At 40.9% G+C, this 22,075-nt stretch overlaps 1 protein-coding gene across 2 annotated transcripts in view; it reads right to left on the bottom strand.

Annotated features, from left to right (window-relative positions):
• Positions 1-22,075, bottom strand: part of ccny (cyclin Y) — a 45,903-nt gene that overhangs the window by 9,050 nt on the left and 14,778 nt on the right. Inside the window, exons 2-8 of one of the 2 annotated variants that reach the window (XM_082546005.1) lie at positions 7,394-7,468; positions 6,381-6,401; positions 4,914-4,948; positions 4,078-4,178; positions 3,941-3,976; positions 3,356-3,413; positions 2,881-3,000 (exon numbers count right to left, since the gene is read on the bottom strand). In XM_082546005.1, the coding sequence (XP_082402131.1) occupies positions 2,881-3,000; positions 3,356-3,413; positions 3,941-3,976; positions 4,078-4,178; positions 4,914-4,948; positions 6,381-6,401; positions 7,394-7,468 (446 nt within the window). The remainder of the gene's footprint in view (positions 1-2,880; positions 3,001-3,355; positions 3,414-3,940; positions 3,977-4,077; positions 4,179-4,913; positions 4,949-6,380; positions 6,402-7,393; positions 7,469-22,075) is intronic. The other variant, XM_082546006.1, reaches the window with a different exon arrangement.

Raw genomic sequence — 22,075 nt, 5'->3', positions numbered from 1 at the left:
AAACTGCTATCGCTCTGTGTTTTCCTTCACCCACGGTGTAACGCTAACATAAGGTACAAAACATAAGCAAGTAAACACCACGTTAATAATCATATCGAGCCTTTGTGTCCTCGGGGTTTCCTGTGTTTAATTACCCTCTGTTCTCCCTGCCTCTGTTTATCTGAAGGGTTAGTTTGCTGCTTTACAGTTTTGCAGTCTCCTGCCTACTCCACCTCCATGATGTCAGAGGCTGATGAAATCCAGCTTCCCCGGAGCTCCCTCGTGAAATATTCATGCCAATCGAACCCCTGCACCGTCTCCTTCTCTCTCCTTCGAAATAATTCCCACAGTCTACACGGCAGAAAGCGCACAGAACACACAGACACCTGATCCTCACAAGCCAAAGCATTTGTGCAGATGTTAAATCTTCTGATCCACTCATCATCATTTTGTTACAGTACAAGAGAGAAGGTCTTCTGTTAGATTCATGGACTGAACTGTGAAAGCTCGAACAGTTAGTGCACAAAGCCCACATTCAGCTCCCTTTTAAAAATGATGTAAAGTGAAAGATTTAAAAGTACACAAGCTTAGATTTGTCACTTCTTACTTACTTTCTTTGCATTTTAATAGCCATACCATTTTCAGGATGTATACCCTGAGGTCCATCGTAATAAATATTTCAGTTTTCAGACTAACAAGGATGGCAGGTTGTGAAATGGAAATTAATAAGTTCTTTTATGCCACTTTGCAGCCCAGTTTGTCACAGCTCAGGTGGTTAATTAGACAAGTCGTGCTCAGTGGGGCGTCCTTCCTGAAGACAATACCAGCCTGTTTCTGCTGTGGCCCAAAACTGGCAGCAGGTGACAAACATCGAGAAATGAAAGAAGACTACATCCTGGCATAGCTGCTTCAATTTCAGGAGGCTTATCTGATAATAAAACACAGTAACTTCATCTACTACAATAAGTTTGTCTGGTTTTTCTGTCCCTCAACAGGAAATCTGATTCGTCTTCCCAGAGGATGACATGCTCACTCTCTGGGTCTCTTTCTTTTCCATCCTCTCTCTCCTCACCTGTGATGTAATAACTTGGGGAAAGCAAGACGCCCAGCTTTCATCTCAACTCCCCTGTCTAAATTTAGCTGTGTCAGCTAAGCTACACCAATAACCACCAGCCAACAGCCCCATTCAATTACTGACAGCATGGCAGAGTTTACACTGGAGAGCTGCAGGAGGCACGCCGTGTGCCAGGCTCTGTATGCAACTATCGCTCTCGTCCACCTGAACATGGACAAAGACGTAGACGCAGCACGTCACAGTGACTGCTTTCCAGTTACTCTCTGGAAAAGCAGAAACACCCACACAGTTAACACATTTGTCCATCTGTCAGGAAGCAGAGAAACCTAATACCAGGCCCCTGGGCTAGCCACATTAACAATGCACTTTGCTGGCCTCTAGAGACCCACGTGTTAGCCAGAGTGACAAAGTGTAGAAAGAAATGTTTCTGGGCAGATGAGCGGAGCAGGGAGATGGCACTAACTGTGCCATCAAATCAAACATAAGGATAAACTATTGAACTGCTTAAGGCTTTAGTACAGAGAGAGAAAAAGAGATGATGTGATATGATATGTGAGGACAGAGAAGAAACGAAAAGCACAGGTGAGCACACAGGATGTCATAAGTCACGGGGAGAGAGCCCACTGTATGCCAAAGCACCAATTATATTCTAATTATACACTTGCTACAGGCGCAGGCAGACCTCATACTGAAGTAATTCTGAGTGGAGACTAAACGGATTAAACCGCCACAAATCTGTTACTGAACTTTCAGCTCTGTCTCGTGGCTTCGTTTGTGCAACATTCTCCAGAAGGACAAACAGGCTGTTTCATATCACACAAAGAAGAAGAGTAAAAAATAAAGAGAGCCAACAATCTAAGGACAGCAGAAAACAAGACAAGCAGAAGCAATACTCCCTCCTAGTGTCAGCACTGAATTACTAGGACTCACAGTCCTAATTCTCCTAATTCCTATCTGTCTCCCACGCTCTCGCGCTCCTTGATGATGTTAACTCTGTGTGGAGTCATGCTTCGAGTTGCTGAAGGGTCTCTTAATTAGGTTGTAACCGCGAGCTCTGGACACCCTTGTCTTCCTCCAATACAAACAGGAACTTCTAATCACTTGAAAGTATATTTTTTTCCTTCCTTGCTGTTGTTTTTTTCTTTAAAGAAAACAAAAAGTTTGCATTTCATTTTGTTTATAACTGCATCAATGCAGAAATAATCACATTCACAGAGTGTGGCTGTACTCAGTGGTGGGAAGGCTTTTATAATCCACTTCCACTCAGGGCCAGCTGGATTGGAAAAGCTCTTAATGTGATCGTCCCTCCAAGCAAACATGTAAATGGAGTCAAAAAGCCCTTTTCCATTAGTACCTGCTCAGGTTGGCTCGGCACAGCTCAATGCAACTTTTAGCGTTTTCCCGTAGTACCTGATACCAGGTGCTCTTTTATTACCTACTCGGCCACAGTTCCAAGCGATCCAAAAATGTGACATGCATGCCACCAACTGGCTACTCAGTCTCCTTTACAAAATCAAAACCGCCATTCTTGAAACCTGGCAACAAGGGAAATGACTGCACAAAAACAACACCACGGTCCCCGAGTCTGACCGAGCAGCAGGTGTAACATCGCCCCGACGTCCTCCTTTATTGTGGCGTTTGTGTCACATCCAAATGATGTCACGGGACGTTCTGTCGCGTTGCTGTAATGACCCAACCCACATTAGGTGCTTGTAATGGAAAACGAGTCGAAGCGAGTCGTGCGTCCAGCCGATCTGAGTAAGTGCGAATAGAAAAGGGCTAAAAGTGTGCAGGGACTGCGTTTCACGGCTGAACTGTTTACTCACCAAAGTGACGATGGCACACTCGGCAGTGAGCTGCGCGGCACTGAACAGCGTCCTGACGAAGCGGTAGATCTGCTTCTGCTCAGGGTCGTGTTTGTCATAATCAGCAGGAACCTCGGACTTCTGCGACAAACACCAGAAAAGATAAGAATGAAATGAAATCAGATCGTTTCCCAAAGTGGAATCACAAACTGCTGCTCGATACATCAGCTTATGAATGCAGAGGTTTAGTGGTGTTGGACATGGGGCGTAAAACAAAGGGGTTATGTAAAATCTGAGACTGAAATTGTTGAGCAAATATTCATTTTAAAACACGTCTGAATGATCCAGATGGCTCCTGAGATTACACATCTCGCCACTGTGTGATCCATGTGTGCTTATGCGCCGTTTATCAGCTCATGCAATTAGTCTTCCTGATGAATCCTGACAGCTCTATAGTTTGTGTGTAATGGAAATTCATCTTCGGCTGCGGCCTTACTGAGAGTGGGTGAAGCTTCTCATCGAAAATATCTAACAACATTCTTCCGTCGATGTCTCTGGAATTAAAAAGAGGAAAAGAAATCAAAAATAGATGCATCATTTCATTGATAAGTCATTTATATGAATGAATCTGCACTTCAACCAGCTGCCCTATATGGGATTCTTACCACTTTCAGTTTATAGAAACACGTTTTATCCTAAAGCTTCCGTGTTTTTTTAAAAATATGAGATCTGTCAAGTCATGTCAATCCAACAAATTCTATTAACAACACAAAAATGTGTTCCAGGCTGCATCTTTGCGAGCAGAAATGTGAGTCACTTAAGCTGCTACATAAAACAGCCTGTTCTTCTCTGCTTTGTGGTTTATTTAAAAATGTCTCCATGCAAGCGTTATTTAGTGTCTCCACAGCCTTTAGTAAGAACACATCCCTTTGCAAAAGGATGTCAAGCTTAGCTGGATATCAAAGTATCTAAAGAGTAAAGAATTTAATCTAATCTTTCTGGGTCAGAATGAAGCAGGATGTTGCAGGGCTTTTGTATTTTGTGGAATTTTGATGCAAAAGAAATAAAAGGTTAATCTTACCTGTTCTTTATATGATAATATATTGCAAGGGCTACGCTGCAAGCACAAAAAGGTAAATAAAAATGAGTGTAAGAGGACAATAAGGGAAAAATCTTTCAATATTAGATAAAGCTGTGAATCGCTCAGATGGGGGTTACCATTTGATGGTGTATTTCAGGTTGGGTTGACTGACAGTGCTGTCATCGAGGAATATGGTGGAACAGGAGCTGTATTTCCGTCTCACTGGGCCTGGATAATGCTGGAGTTCAAACACGTCCGTACCAAAAAACAGAGACACACACGTCAATCTCTATTTCTGTCATACTTGGACGCGCCAAAGGCCTGGTATGAGGATGGAAAGTAGGGCACCTGTGAGCCCACAAGCTAATCTGTGGGTCTGTCAGCGTCTCACTTTGTTGCATGCAGGAATGGTATTTATGGTGGAGTGCATCTTTAGAGAAACATCAAAAACTTGATGAATAGCAAGTTCATCACCTTGAGTAATGGCCTTTCTATTCATCGTCCATTCATTTCATTCAAAATTATTTTTAACTGGTGCACACTAAACAGGTTTATGACTTAAACAAGACGATGTTTTCTCATTTGGCCCTGCAGGAACTGATTAATGCAAATTTTGTTCAAACAAAAAAGCACATTTGCACATTTAGCTAGTCCTGTCTTTCAGGTCTCAGGGAGTGTGGACAAAGATGACCTGCACCATAACACCACGCTTCTTCTACATTTGTACTACATCTAAAGCTTTTTAAACACTAAGACTATAATTGGAGTCTGGAGTGTGGGATAAAAAAAAAAAAAAACGGGAGGAACAATGGAAACGGGTTTGGGTTACTTTGAGGGTCATTCGGAGGACTTTACCTTGTTCTCCGAAATGTGTGTTAACTTGCAAAAAATACAAGACATTAAAATTACTAACTGCACAGCAATCATAACAGCAAACGTATTACACACAGTGGCTAATGATTCAGTTACTTACGTGGTTGATGTAAAGGCTCTTCCGTTTTTCTCGAACTGAAAAAAAAGACGAGAGAGCGCTTCAAGAATCTTTGTGTGAGTGTAGTACACAACCCTCACAGACAGGGAGCAGCATATAACCAGGCTTCAGAGCTGCCCTATTAATATAGACTTTCCCCCTGTGTATAATTATTATAAACCACATACAACAAAGCAAAGCAGCTTCAGCAAAAAACAGTTTTTACATTAAAAAACTGAGAAATTTCAAAGCCTGTGAGTATTTTCTCCCCTGCGATTGCACTGGCAAATGTGTGTTAATATGTGGGAATGAGTGTGACCTTATCAATTAATCCGTTCATCATTTAGACATACATGTCTTAATTCATGCTCAGTCATCCAGGTAAGGAAATCTTCAGACACTGAAGAATTCACTTGGATGAGTGATGAAACGTTTCTCCCACACTACGTCCACATGAACAGAATTAACTTCCTGTGATTGGACGTACATGAGTCCAAATTAAATCAGGCATAGTGACTGGTTTATTCAAGTGCAGCCAATCATCTGAGCTCATCTCTTTTCTTTTTCTTTCTGTTCATACAAATCTGGTATTTTGCTACCTTACTTCTGTTTAACGGATGTGATGATTTGTTGGTTCTATAAAGCAGAGCTTTATCGCAGTTACGGCACACGCAACAGTGCAGCAGCGCTGCGTGCGTGTCTGTGTGCATCAGTATATGTGCTCACTGTTGTAACAGAGCACGCAAAGGGAAAAGGGCTGCTAGCAAAGCAAACTGGAGCAGATGGAGAGCGCAGAGCACACAGAGACACCTTGTACGTCTCATCCCATACTGTCTGTGTCTTACCTCTCTGGCACAAAGGTGCACACACTCACACTGCAAAGCACGCTGAGCTTTTTCCACTGAGCAAATGTATGTGTGTGTGTGTGTGTGTGTGTGTGTGTGTGTGTGTGTGTGTGTGTGTGTGTGTGTGTGTGTGTGTGTATTTAGCAAAGAACAGCAGTCTTTGACACCATCAAACAGCTGCACAGCTTAGTCAAAAAAAACAGTAACAAAAAAACCACAAACTTAACCACAGTGATTTCTGAATAGTCATGAAACATGTGACACAAATCACAGCTTTATACTCGAGGCTGATTTCTAACTTTATCAACCATTTACATATGAAAATTGAAATATCCAGTAATTAGAGGTGTGTCATTTTAGTAACTAAATTGCAATTTCTTTGGCCAAGGCTGTGCAGTCCTGTTCCTACATCTCATGGACGGACATGTGCAATGGAAGAAATGCACGCACGCACACAGACGATATCAGCAGCTAAGCAGCAGAGACAAGTCACCTGCTAACAGAGTACGAGGATACGATGCAGTTTGAGACCACACAGAGGGACTGTTCCCTTAAAGGGTCCAGCCCGAACACACAGTAAGCATAGTGTTACCTGCCTACCAAGCACAGACGTATACATGCTTACCTCTTTTGTTGGGCACAGCAACTGAAAAACAAATGTCCAAGTTGTCTCCATGTTTATGACACAGATACTCACAACAGGCATTATTATTAAGTGCGTCAGTAATTCATTTATAGCTGCTGGGAGTGATGAACACAGCAGCTCTCACATATGTTAGGACCACAATGCTGTGTATTGATATTTAATAACAGTATGAGAACAAAGGCCAGCTGACTTTCACATAAGAGCCTGACGATGCTAATACAACACTATCAGCACCTAACACCGGATCTATATAACAGCCTTCAGGCGACAGACTGCTCAGCTGAATCAAAAGCTTATCATCAAAGCAAAGAGATTATGTCTAAACTGGGAAATAATCTAAAAAGCTTCACATTTCAGTTGATAATAAGACATTCCTGTCATTCTAGAGGCACCCGACTGCTACAAGATCAATCTTTGTGCCTGCTAAGGAAGATCAAAACACCCCAGTGCGTCTTCAAAAATCTGACATGAAAGCAGACGGAACAGGGCTCCATCTAGAGCTTTTATGTTGGATAAAAGCTTGCTGGTCAGTGGTACTTGTGCTGATATCTGAAGTTCCACCTTCAATAAAAACAGCTTGCTATCTCAAAAAGTGGGCATATGCTACAGTCACCTCTTTGCTTGGTTGTCCATGATCCACCTGCAGTGGCTTTGCACCTACCACTGCACAGCTCACTGACTTTGCACAGAAACTCCAAGCATGTCCACAAGCTGCTTCCTCATTTTCAAACAAACCGGAAGACATTATCCTTTACCCACAAATGTAACCCTGCATTATGCTATCCTGGCTTCATCCAAGTAGATCAGGTGTACACCTAATGGTGCGTCACTGATTACGAAAACACATTTATTAAATTTAGCTCTTCTTCATTGTAGATTAATAACAATCATGACACTCCAAATACTCTTTTCCCTCATTTAAAAGTCAGTGAAGAAATTTCAGAGAGATCTGAGATTATTAAAATGTGACAAAAGAAGAGAGCACAACTCACCATCAGTTTGTGACTTGCTGAGGAAAATGGTGCTGGCGCGGGGATGATCTGAGGGATTGTACTCCATGGGAAGATCTAAATACAGAGGAAGGAAAACATAAGCCTCAAAGAAAAGCAGCATTTAAACTGATTCAAATGATTTAATCCCAAATGCAGCTGAAAAATAAATGCTGTCAGGAAAAACAAATTGTTTAAGCTGTTAGAGAACTTGTGATGTTCTTTTGATAAAACTATATTCAATATCATATAATCATCAGGATGACGGGTACAACTTAAACACGCTGCCGGATACAACCTTTAATTTTGAGGTTATAAATGTGGGACTGGCTTCACGAGTTAACCACCTCTCGTCTAATGGTCTGAGCTAAATGAAAAACATATCTGTCAGCTGACAGTTTGCTGCACCAGCACTGTGTAAACGGTGGTTTGTAAATCAATGCACTAAGCAAACACAGCAGAAGGCTATAGATTTGTACTGAATCATCTTCTGTGCGCGCACACACACACACACACACACACACACACACACCACCTAGAACCCAAAGATCTGAGAGGAGCTGGCAAGAAAAACTGCAATAAATGACGAGCACAATATCATTCAGCACTGTACAGCTGATAAAAATCAGCTGCTGAAACCTGCTTTGTACAACATTCATCCTTTGGGTATGACACTAAGTGCTTTGTACACTTATCCATCAGAGGGTGTCTGAATGTTTCAATGAGGCTTTTTTATACAAGGATCAAAAGAAACAGTCCTAACTCTGAAATATGCTTACTTGTTACATTTGTTTTAATGGAAAGTAGCCCAGGTATTTATTTCTGGCAACCCATTACAAATAATGTGTTTTAATAGAGGACATGATGGAAAATAATCTCAGGCTACTGGGAAATGTAAAAAAAAAAAAAAAACCAAACCCAAAAGACACCGATAAACAGATGAGTAAAGTTGGCATTTAGAATACAACCTGATTTCATTTCTAATTTTTTATGTATTTGTACTTGATTTGCTTTTATGTGTTGCTGTAAATATACTGCCTTCCCTTGCCAGATGTGTCTGTTTAAATCCAGTAGCAGCTACAGAGCCTAGCATATGGCTGTTATGCACAGCTACTGAATGAATATATCAGTATCAATTTAGTGTCCTAGTTCCTTGTCCCAATTACATCCCATAGTCCCAGACATGCTGAAACGTGACATTTTACTGCTGAATTATAAACAGGAAATGTAGAATTCGGAGCCTGCAGACATAATAGTTTCTGTGGTTAGTGCAACAGAGAGCCACTGTTGTTTGAACAGCAGACTTTTATTTGATCTAAGGTTGATTTAATGGTGGAATTTTCTGGTGACCTGTAATATCCGGCACTAGCTTAGATGAAACCATTTGTTGACATGACTTCAGAATCTTTATTGTGCTCTGGTCTAGGTTAAACATTTACTCTCAAATGTTACAATAGCCTGAGGAAAAATTAATGATAATGTCACACTAACATTACATCGACACTGCCACGCATTAAACTCTGAACCAGAAAAGAAACAAAACTAAAATTCAATGCAAACTAGCAGCGTGGGGTGGTTAGCCAACGAGCGGCTTCCTGGCCTCCTGGATGATGTCAGTGCAACAGGAAGGGTCACAAAGAACCAACACCCAGACAGACAAACGCAGAGAAAGAGAAACTGATGTCAAGAGACAGGCAAAGAGTGAGAAGCTGATAATGAGAGAGGAAAGGGCAACGAGGGCAAGAGAGCAGAAAAATGAAGGGATGAAGATGACAGATTTGAAACATGATTGACAGAGAGAGAGAGAAACAGTAGTAGAGAAAATATAACGAGTGAAGGTGATGACAGGGGAAGCATTAGTGGAAAGAAAGTGAAAGGTGAGGGAGAAGAGTTTTGCTTGCAACCAGGGGTCTGTTCTTCGTACCTCGCTTACTACATCCAAGATCAAATCATCGCGCCAACTTTGAGCTTGCTATTCCGGTTCTCCGAACACACCTGTTGTTGACGATTAGTATAGCTGGATGAAGTAATGTGAGATCACTGGGTGGCTTAACAGGGGCTACGCATCGATAGTAGAAACACTGATCGGCAACCCTTTGATTGGTCGGCGAAAATGTCGAAGGAGCGCGCTCAGTATTTTTCGGCAGCAGAGCAAGAACTCTTGATTGAGGATTTCAGGAGTTTCAGAGTTTAATTAAAACGCAAGGGAACACTGCAAAGGCTGCAAAAGCAAGGAGAGAGGGCTGGCAGAAAGTTGCTGACAAATCAAACTCGTAAGTAATTTAATAATTACTTAATTTATAATGGATTGGATTTATATAGCGCTTTTCAAGGCACCCAAAGCGCTTTACAATGCCACTATTCATTCACTCTCACATTCACACACTGGTGGAGGCAGCTACGGTTGTAGCCACAGCTGCCCTGGGGCAGACTGACAGAAGCCAGGCTGCCATATCGCACCATCGGCCCCTCTGGCCAACACCAGTAGGCGGTAGGGTAAATTTATTATATTACACTATATTATATTATATTATATTATATTATATCCTCTTTCACATTAGAGCCACAACAGGACCCACTAGAACATGGGAACAAGTAAAAGTGAAATATAATAATATTCTACAGAATGGTAATATTTATCACTTATATTGCTTTTAGTCTCTTGGAAAGAGACCCTGAAATAATCTGTTTGTTTATAACAGCAACCAAGAAAAGGGCAGAGCAAAAAAAGACAGGTGGTGGTCCTGCACCCCCTCGTCAACAAGTTGGTTAAGTAAATAATATCCTCACGGGAAAATCGATATCTCTCTATGAGCACACTGTCGCGCTGAGCTAAAGGATCCTGTCTGTCCCGCAATATACGCTGGATTCTGAGGACTCTCCTTATCAATCTTGCACCTTCCGCAATGGGTGGCTCGCGTATACGGACAGGACACGGCTGCGACAGACTTCCCAAATCCACCTTCGCTTTTATAGCCGTGGTCTCTCATCTTGATTACACGAAGTAATTTACTATTACTACTCTAAAATATGAATTACATCTGAAATAATCAAATACATGAAATAGAATGATTAATAGTACATTTCCCTTTTTTTTGGGAAATGACCTGTATGTATCTGTATGAAATCAATAAAAGAATCAAGTACTGCATTATCTTTAGTTATATTGATAATATTTATGGACAAACAGTGGTAAAATATCGCTGTTGCTTTTGTATAAATGAAGTGGACATACCTGCGTGGCCGCGATCTAATCCTGTTTACATAAAGTAAACCTGCTCCCGAGCAGGTTTACGCTTACGGATCTGTTGCTATGACAGCAAGTCCCGGATGAGCTTCGGAGAACCGAACAATCCAAGATCACGCGAAATCGTCAACAATCAAATCCAGCTAACCTACTTAGCCAGGTACGAAGAACGGACCCCAGATCTCGCTGAGTCTTGTTGGTGTAAAGCTTTGGTTTAGTGTGCCATTAAAAACACCATGCAGTGATAAGTACAGCTGAGATCACAGAGGCTCTCTGCACAGCAGCTTACACATGCAAGCCGCTGCTATTGTCTACAAACTCCTTTGAACTTTGTGTTGGAGAGCCACTTAAAGAGCCTCAAAGGACACACACACACACACTTATATATACACACATTCATACATATATGTGTATATACACACACACACACACACACACCACCATGATGTAGGAGGTAGTGACAAGCGATGCTGAATAAAAGATGGGTGTGTGGGAAGAAGCAGCACTGGAGGAGAACTTAAGGTAGGTTAATGATGATGCACAGTGTCTGAACGTTAGTGATGGAGAAAGTAAGCATGGAAATCACAGCTTAATGACACAGTATGATCGTGACAAAATGCCCAAATGCTCTAAATCTCTGTAGATTTAGATTTAATTTGTGGCGAGGGTCATACACCATTTCTTTTATAAATTATTACATAATGCAATTTATAAATATCTCCCCTGGAAACATTTTATTTGCCATCTACTTTGTGAAGGATAGCCATGCAATATATTCAGCTGCCTCATACTGCAGATAAACTCAAAGCAGCACTATCAAGTACTCCAGTGAGCATGCCCTGGAAGGGAAAACATACAGGAAGGCATAGAGCTTGCTGGTCAGCAGTGGTTGAACATTCAAACTAAGAGTGCAACACAAACTGGAAACAGAGACCATTCACCTTTAAAACAAAAGGTGTGACTATTACATGGTGTTGGTTTTAGATGTAAGGCACAAGGTTTACCCAATGAAACCCATCACTATTATTTCCTTTGGTGAACGACAGATGATAGGGGGTCACGAACCTGTCTTTAGGCCTGTGCAGCCGACAGTTGTTTGCTATTCTGCAGGTGCCTATGTAGATCGGAGATTTATTAACCTGTGATGCATCATTTGTACTCATTGATAATTGCATACCTGCTAGGCATGCAACAATTACTTGTACTTTGTACTTGCACTTTTTATATTTCTGCTGTATAGAACTTTGGTCAGGCATGTGTTGTTTAATAAGTGCTATATAAATAAATTATGGCCTCAAATTTAAAAAAAAGTTTAGTTGGAATCCACCCACTTTGTGTTGCCAGCACTTATTTAAGTTGTCTCTGTTTTAATAATGTGTCAGTTCAAGCCTTTCCTCTCTAATTAGCTGTTGTGATTCAGGGTATATGACATTTTCTGTTGTTTCTGTTTTTGTTTGTATTTTGCAGCTGTTTCCTTTGCCCTCATTCACTTGCTAAGCCTCATTACCAGGAGTCACGAAGGAGGAAATCTCATAGGTCCAGTTAGTGTATGAACATTTGGCACCATTTTTTTAAGGATGGATCACAGTGGAAGCAATATAATATCACACACTTTGATCATCTAAAACACCTCAGTTACTGAAGTTATGCGTGCTGCAGTAAGAGGTGTTGTTTTTGTTTTTTAAAAAAAGAAGGAAAAAAAAATCAGAGCCAGGGTGTGTCCCCCTCAATGTGTGGTCATTGACCCCTGGCGTGAGTCCACCCTATTTAAGTTCTCTCCCCCCATTTCTCCAACCTGGGGGAGACAAAAGCAACCCGGCTTCCTGCGTTTCAGGAAGTTGAGAGGAAATGAAGCAAGGGGGTGGCGGTTACTCATTGTTAGCAATGCAGCTGAACAAAGAATGGTGAGAAGGTCAGCGTGTGGATTTAAGCCATGCATGTATGAAGCTATACCCTTACATTGTACAGAATACTGATGGAACACAACTAACATGGAAAGATGAACACAAGAAGAAAAAGGGCACCAACAAAGTCGCGCCTACTGCCCCTCCCATTTCCCATTTGATAACTGAATACACTTCTACAAGTTAAAGTGTGGTCATATTAGTATATGACTGGCTGATTTTATGCTACATACCTACTGGATATAGTATTGACTCTGAGAAATAAAGTTTCCATAGTCTAGCACGTATAGTAAATTAAAGCTGTCTTATTATATTGTCTATCATATATTAATACCTGTATGAATTTTTATAAAAGCATCATATAATGATATCAATGATATCATGCACAACAATCAAAACTGTCTAAACATGCTGACAGTGAGAGCCACATGTCGGCCACCAAAGACAATTTAACAAGAGAGCTATTTCAATAACTTCTATAAAAGCACAAATCTTTGCAAAATATACAAGAAAACTGTTCTGCTAAAGTCAGAAACAACAAACTTGTTCACTTGAGGCAAAAAACCCAGCTTTGAGTATAACCAAGGTATTACCATACGTGAGGTGGAGATGGATGGTGGAGAAACAAATGACTCAACCAAGCATCACTGGAGGACTCGCTAGTTGTACTCGACATGACAGGAAGAACAAATGATGGATAATTTGGAATTACTGATTTGGTTACATGGTGGAAAATCAGAAGCCTGACCCAAGAAAGAGCAGAGTTCCAAGATAAGTTACTTTAGTTATTACTTAGGGAAAACACTGCATAGGCTACTTTTGTGATTACAGTTGACTTATGCTGTCTAATTGGTATTCATAGTTTTCAATCGTGTGACCATTCACTGCCACTCAGCAAAACTACTAGTCTGTCAAAGCGGCTAGTAGTGGAGAGTCTTTAGTACTTCAGGAAAAAGAGGGATTTTTTTGTTTGCTTGGTTTTCCTCCCTGTCTTGAGCAAAGACTACTTTAATCATCATTTAATCTTGATGCGTAAATAACGCTGCTGTGGGAGGTGAAGAACAAGAAATTGTTCATTGTTAAAGCAAAAGTAAGTGTTACCAGTCTAGCTTAAACAAACTACCAAACGTAAATGTTATATTTTGTTTACTTGGGAGGGGGTTAATTTAAAGACCATAACACATGCGCTTTCTTTTAATAATAAAATAAATACTCACTAATTCAAGGCTGTGCTAATAAACTGATCAGGAAGGCTAGCTCTGTGGTCGGCATGAAGCTGGACACTCTGGTGACAGTGGCAGAGAAAAGGACATTAAAGAAACTGCTGGACATTATGAACAATGCTGGGCATCCTCTGCACACGGCCATAAACAATCAGAAGAGTCTGTTCAGTGACAGGTTGCTTCTCCCCAAGACAAGAACTAACAGACTTAAAAACTCCTTTGTCCCACACGCCATCAGACTGTTTAACTCCTCTCTGGAGGGGAGAGGGAGGGGAAACAGGAGGACAAAGGAGGGGGGAACAACTAAGCTGTAGTGCCTCTTCACCTCACTGTACAATACCTTGTGCAATACTTTTTGTAAATAGTCAACAGTGCAATAGACTCAATACTTGAAATGTGCAATTCACTTGTATTTTTATTTTTTATTCCTATTTATTCTATTTATCCCCTTTGTATATTTTATTTATACTTGTCTCTGTATTTATATGTGTGTGTGTGTGTGTGTGATATATATATATATATATATATATATATATATATATATATAACAATTCTGTAACTGTAACTTCGGTCGTTGCTGTGCTTTTTGGAAGTCGAATTTCCCAGAGGAACCCACCCGAGGGATTAATAAAGTTCTATCTTACCTTATCTTATCTTCCTCTTAATTCGGAACCAAATTTATTGTTTTGCAGGATATTCAGAATGTTTTTATGCCGTGAGCAAGATGATCTGTATATACTGTGCACTAGTACACTATTCTCACTACATGCTCCCCAGAGTGGTCACGAGGAAGGCTCCATCCCCTTTGCTGGTTTTTGGTTGCCCAGCTCCAGATGGTGCAGCGTGGTACAGACCAGAGAAGACACAGTGTCAAAAAGAATCCAAATGATGAACTGAATGATGATGACTGCAGCATAAATAACAGTTTGTGAATTGAAGGAAACCACTTGACTCCTACTTTGTGGGGTGGCTGTAGCTCAGGAGGTAGAGCAGGTCACCCACTGATCGGAAGCAGTGGCGTGTCTAGAAAATTTTTGTTGGGGGGGCCAGGTAGGGGCACAGATTTGGAGAAGGGTGGCAGATGTAATTGGCAGATAATGTTAAAAACAATTCTATTAACCATAATTCAATAACCCTGTAAACCTAATAACCGAATGCGCTTTTAACTCTTATTAGAATGAGATTTTAACCACTACGGTGCAAAGTTTTTAGATACTGCGTTGCTAAAGGACAAGAGATACAATCAGTGTTTTGTCAGTGTTTACTCAGCATTCAAGGACAGCAATATTTGCATAGTATTTTTACTGACATATAGTACACATATGTTTTGGGCAAAAACATTTTTTAATATTAAAATATGAACATTTGTAACAAACAATTGACAAATTAGCCAATGCAAAACTTTATCTGCCTGTTAAAAAAAGAAGATAATCTTCTCACAAACTGGTGTTTGATTGTGAAACAGGAAAAAAGTGGGGAAACAACTGAAAAGACTAACATTTGAATAAAACCTAAAGGCAAGTAAATACTTTCTATGCTGCCTTATGGTAAACTTTGGTAATATTGATAAAGAACCACACTGGCTGATGATGAAATCCAGTCAGCTGGCATGGTGACACTGCCAGTATTAACCTGCAGGGCTGGACTGGGACAGAAAATCGGGCATTTTGACTAGAGACCGGCCCCCCAGGTATTAAAGCCATAAAGCCTTTGACTGAAAACAAATGCTGTTGTGACAGTGATGTACACTGTCTTGTTGGTATATGTATGATTTCTATACATTTTACGTCAGATAAAAACTTTGGTTGTAAGATTTAGATAATTATTTAATAAAAGCTAGATATTTAAATTGAGAATAAGAAAGAAAAGTATTTCTTTGTGCCCCACCTTTCCCTGTTAATGCCCTACCTGCCCCCTGGCAACACTTTGCTAGACCTGCCCCTGCACAGTTACCAGCTGTCAGCTGCTTAGAAAAGGATGCTGGTGTTATTTGTCTCTCAGAAACAGTTCATAACTTCCCTTCAACTCATTCATGTCACCTAAAAGGTAAACCTGTTTCTCCATCACCTGTTCAGCTCTGATGATTCAGTAAGGACATCTCCTGGTTTCATCTTCATGTTTCCCTCTCACCACATATCCAAACCGACATCATGACCAGCAGCTTTTACTGCTGTGGCTCCAGCAAACATCAGCTGATACTAGAAATTAATATTAAATACATTCTAACAACAGCTGATCAAGTTTAAACGTGCTGCTGTTGTTTAGCGCGACATCTGCTGGTTTCCTCTTTCTGGCACAAAGTGGGCGATAAATAAACAAGAGAGACGATCAGCTGATCATTGATCAGTTTCATGATTGAAGTAGCAACAGGAGAGGGAGGGGGGAGAATGAGAGAAGAAGAAGCAGCTGTGCAGCGTAAACACAGAATAAATCCAGCTTTGTGTCTTTTTCCATTCTAGCTAAAGTTCGGGACAAACTGCGTCTCTTCTCAGCTCGATACGAAACGTGTAATATTTTCTCTGATTGAGGGACCATTCCATTTTTTTAAGGAGCCGTTGGCAACTCTACTAACTAACCTTATGAATAAAATAAAGTTCACTATCAGTAACATCATAGCACCCACCCACCTAAAAACTCCGTCAAGCTGGCTAGAACGCAGTACGAGTTATTGCAACTGAGGGTAAAAAGTCAGCACAACGAAAATAAACTCCACCTAAACTTGGTTTATATCTGACCCAGATAGACTGCAGGTCATAACTTCTTACCTGAAGTTCAGTTCACCTGACACTCGGACTGGCGGCTGCCTCGGGGCTCTCCTCCTGCCTCCCCTTCCCTCATCCACCTGCTGGCCTCTGTGGAAGCCCCGCCATAGCCACCACCAAACAACTGAGTCATTTTTACACATCGACCTGCATCTGGCCAATCCACCACCTCTCATTGTTCATGCCATTACAAAAAAAAATAAAAAATAAGTCACCGGGCACATGCCCGGTATGCCCGATGGCCAGTCCAGCTATGTTAACCTGCAACCAAATCTGCAGCTCCATACAGCAATGTTACGACTTAGATTATATCTTATAACTCATAACTCTTATGTTAGCTGCCCTCAGTAGCATACTGTCTGAAATATTCGAGGGCTGCAATAATTCTTTAAGTGTTATTTTTTCCTTGGGATTCTAATTTCACCGAAGTTTACTAAACTCAACAAACTTAATATTACTTACCGGGACATTTATTTCAACGATCATTAAAAATGACTGAGCCGATTATTAGCCCCTCCCTCGTGCTTTACTCTCGTGCTGCTCCGTGTGGCAAATCGAGCGCACCTCTCTGCATTTCGAACACGTGTCACAACAATTAAGAGCAGCGCCACGGACCGGTTTATGCCCGACAATATTTTCATGGACCGGCCTTTAAGGTGTCGCGGATAAATACAACAAAATAAAACTAGTACCGGTACCGAAAAAAAGAAAATTTATTCATAACACACCTGAAAATACCAAGGAAAACCGAGTAAACGATAAAAACGATAACAAAATAACGCTGAAAACCGATAAAAACCCTGAAAACTATACATTTCACGAGAGCCTCAACTCTCGCGGCCCGGTACCAAATGACTCACGGACCAGTACCGGTCCGAGGCCCGGGGGTTGGGGACCGCTGATTAAGAGGACCCGAGGGAAGTTCGGAAAGCTAAGCAGAAGTTATTTGGAGAGGAGAGTGACTGCCGTTGGTTGAAAAGAGAGGTAAAAAAACTTCAGTGGTGTGGAAACATTATGGGTTCGCGGAGTCAGACGTGGATCAAGTAGACACAGTGTGTAAACTTTGCTACGGTGTCGTAGCTGCACCACAGAGCAACACTGCAAAGTTCACTAAACATAGATGTTTACATTTTTCATTTATTTTTTATATTGCAAACATTTGCACTGTTATCAGTATTTGCACACTATTTTATATTATTTTTTGACAATCTTTAAAGTCATTATTCAATACATTGTTATTGTTAAATAAATATAGTCAAATAATCGAGATCTCAATTTCAGTGAAAATAATTGTGATTATCATTTTTGCCATAATCGAGCAGCCCTACTAGAAAGCACTCAGTATAGAGGTAGTGCTTGTGAGAATGGGTGTGACTGGGTGAATGTGGCGTGTTGTATACAGCACTTTGAGTACTCCGGGAGAGTAGAAAAGCGCTAGATAAGAATCAGTCCATTTACTCCTGTTTAACCTTAATTTACGTCAATTTACGTAACCTTAATTTTAAGCGATGTTTGCAAAGGCATCCGCGAGCTACCATGCCTGACTTTGCCCTGATAACAGAGAGATGGAGAAATCCACGAGGAGGACAGACTTACTCACACATTCACTGGACGCAGTTAGTGAATAAAGGCTTTGACGGCACATCTTAACAACACTCCTATTTTGATAAGAAAACACTGCAGACTGCAGAGAAGACATGGACTGTACGTTGTCATGAGCTCCGTTGTGGTTTTAATCTGCACCTTTGAGAAAGCATGTTATCTGTTTTGTAACATTTGGAACCCTATCAGCCTATGATATGGCAATTGTGTACTTTTAGCTCTACACTACAGGAGATAAGCTGAACAGGTCAGAGTTACAGCTGCTTTATTTTCTTTTTCTTTTCCTTTCTTTTTAAGGGAACTATCTAACTAGTGTTATCCCATCTTGACACAGTTCAGTGTCTATCATGGTTACCATCAGGAATTCCTCCAAACAAACTACAATTTACTATTTAAACACTTGACACACACTGAAAATTGTTTGGTTTAATATGCAGTTACATTTCTGGGCATCAAATTGGCCAACTCTAATATTAAAAAATTGAGGTTAAAGGTCATGAGGGTGACTAAATGGCTGAAAATCCAAGTGAATGAATAACTAATGATGAACCCATATTTTTAATTTTACCACACACACACACGCACACACACACACGCACACACACACACGCACACAAACCCTCAGCAGTGCCATCGCAGCTCTTTCTAACAGCTTAAATCACCCCTCAGCCTGTATCATCGATCCCCGACAGCTACCAACCTCTGTGCAGTGATGCAGACTCATCAAAGTAAAAAGAGCTGAGCTTTTATCAAAGAAAAGCCAACAGGGACAAGAAGATGAAGCAGGAAGAGTTGGGAAAATTGCACCAGAACACACCAGAAAACAGCTCTCATTTGCATGATTACAGAAAGAAAATCAATTAAAAAAAGGCTTGTAAACACGCGTCTACTCCAAGATGAGACATGTGTATACAATGTTACAAGCATTTAAAAGCGGTCAGCAGTAAGTCAAAGCTGCAGTGGCCTGATGATAAATGTAGGAAGTGTTGCCCAGCCACATGAGTGAATTACTTTGTGGAAAACAAATGCTAAGAAACAGGCTTCTTATTTCTCTTGCATGACTGTGTGAGAGTGTTAGAGAACAGTGTGTCAAGCCAGTCAAGAAGCAGTGAAAAGTATTGCTAAGCAGAATAAAAATAAACTGAGAGAAGAGAAGTGCCAAGAAAGTTGTTAAAATGATGAATTTGATGAGTTTTCACATTTAATGAGTTTAGTGCATATCTCCATTGGATTAAGAGCCCATAGCTAAACAGCAAACTGCTTTGTCAAACATAGACACAGATGTACTCTGAGCTACATGCTAATGCTATCATGCAGATGCAGTTTTACCAAGCTCGTCGTCCGAGTTGAGCTTGTTAGCATGCTGGAAGATGCAGATTAGAACTCAACGCAGGGGCAGATGAGGCTGATAGGATTGTCATTAGTTTAATAGGAACTTGTGTATGAAGCATTGGTTAAAATGATATGTAATGTACCATTGGGTTCATAGTGAATAGATTAGCAAAATGTTACAGGCTGTGGAGGAGCGGTCAAGAATGTCACCAAATACCATCACAGTCAATATTGACAATTGTCAACAAGAAATCGAAGTTAAAGCAACAATAACCGCCATGTCACAAGGACTTTATACTGAGGAGCTGGCAGGTTAAAGATCATTTAACAGCATTTAATGTTGGGGTTGTTCTCACATACGGCTCAGGCAGGTAATGCCTAATTCATGGCACTGGATTTCTAAATATGGCTATGAATACAGTGCCAGCTATACAAAAAAAAAAAAAAAACATACCTCAAGTCTGTCTACAGATCTACATCCTGCCTTGTGGCGTTAATACATCCTGGACTGACTAACAGGAGTTAAAAGACCTTGTAAGGAATTACAAAGAAACAGAGCCTTGGAGCTCCAAGTTTGAAGACTCCATTAAGGCTGAAAGTGTACCGACATACAGATGTAGAGCGCTGCCGTTGAAGAATGGTTGTAATTAGTAAAAGCTTAAATGAAACAACCCAGGGAAGGAACAAAGAAATTGAAAAAGTGTTCCTAAAAAAAGACAACAGCACTGCAAACTCTGCAGCAAAAGTCCCAGTTTCTTTGAAAATCGCTCAATAGACGCTAGAAAGCATTTTAAATATACCAAGGACTGCAGAGACAGACAGATGGAGATTGAAACAAATATCGCAGAGGCAAAGAGCGGGTGGCTACACTCCAAATTGTTATCGACATTGCATTTAGGACGGCAAGTGACTCATATTTTCCCAGACACTCAAATCTAACAATCACATTTAATGCAATGGCAAAGCAACATCAGCTGTTTTCTGCCTATGTGTTAATTAAGAACAGGAATAAAAGCTGGAGAATCTTTGATTACATCAACATTCTGTTAAAACACTGCTGCCTACGTGATGAATAAAAGCCGTTTTTGAGCAACCCAAGCTGCTAAAGCTGCTAAAATTGCATGAAATGCTGCCAGGTGTGACTCAAACTCACATGCTCTGCCCTTTAGTTAAAAATCTAATCACAGAGATGCAATCCCCATGTCGATCACTTTCCTGCGTTGTTGTTCAATAATCAGAGAAATGTAGTTATTTAATGGCATGCTGTCATATTACACATCTAATACAGAATTTACAACCACAAGCTTCACATTTTCTAAGATGACCTGGCATTTTTCCACCCAACCTCAAAGACTGTGTGGAAAGTGGGAGATTTATTTTTATTTTTCAATGTGTTTGTTCTGTGTGTATGTAAAAGGAATAACAAGTGAGATATACAAGCACATGAGGGATATTAGGGGCTGAAGGGAACAATGGGCAGGGAGGGGACTCATTTACTCTGCACCCAGCTGAGCACTATAAACCCACCCTCCCTCTTTCTTTCCCCTCCCAACCTTTGCATCCTCTGCTCGCTGTAACTAGGCAACACTAGCTTGAAACGATTCGGATGGTAGAGGCAGGCCCATCAAAGGCAAAGACAGACAGGCGGGCTTGCTGCCTTTTTCTTCCCTTCCTGTCTTTCTCTTTGCCTTTACCACCTGCTTATACTGTACTAATTGCTGCAGACCATTACACTGCTTGCTGATGCGGTAATACAGTGCAACACAGGATGAAATCCGCAGTATGAGATCCACAGCATCGTCTTTAAGTGCAATGCAAAACTTCATATGCCTGCTGCATCCACAGAAAAACAGCAATTGGATCTCATCTCAGAAGTTCAGTTTAACTAGGTGTTTTGGGGAAGTCAGGCACTGGTCTGAAGACAGTGTCTGGGTTGAAAGCAGCAGTTGATAAAACAGTAGGAAAGAAAATCAAGCGCACAGGGCTGACAGCAAAGAACTGACAAATAAGGAAATAGAAACAATAGTTGAGGATTAAAATAATCTTTATAAGCACACATAAACGCACACACACAGATCAGAGGTGTGGCTGTACTGAAGCACCATCTCTGCTGACACATAGGACAGATATGGCCAATTAGTGGTAACAGGATTGAAGCAGTCTAAATAAACAGCAGTCTGGGGGGACATAATGCAGATTTGAAAAAGCAATCCAAGCTAAAGTTTCTCTCTCGGTATAGACAAACTAGGAAAAACTATCTGAATGGACAATCCGGTAAATATGATACTGCACTGTAATGCTAGTGGGGTTCTAAGTATATATGTCAATTTAAGAACAAGGAATTAAAACAGTGGAAGGAAACTACTGAGCAGCTAGTACTTATCTTGTTCTTTTATTCTAAAAGCACAATGACGCTGATTTGAGATGTAACAATAGTGTGGATATGCTTTTGGCCTGTGTTTGCTGGACCTGTGAAAGCTGCTCAAGTGTGATGCATTAGCCCTGCCGCTCTATGCTCCTCAACTAATCCAAGCCACTCTCTCCCTCTCTCTGTGAGCTTTATCTAGTGTCAAGCTGTGGAAGGAGCCGGGGATGACAGGAAAGCCATCTGTGCC

Source organism: Aulonocara stuartgranti, assembly GCF_965226115.1.
Source record: "Aulonocara stuartgranti genome assembly, chromosome: 9".
NCBI classification, from domain to species: Eukaryota; Metazoa; Chordata; class Actinopteri; order Cichliformes; family Cichlidae; genus Aulonocara; species Aulonocara stuartgranti.
This window is presented reverse-complemented; position numbering and strand designations above follow the sequence as displayed.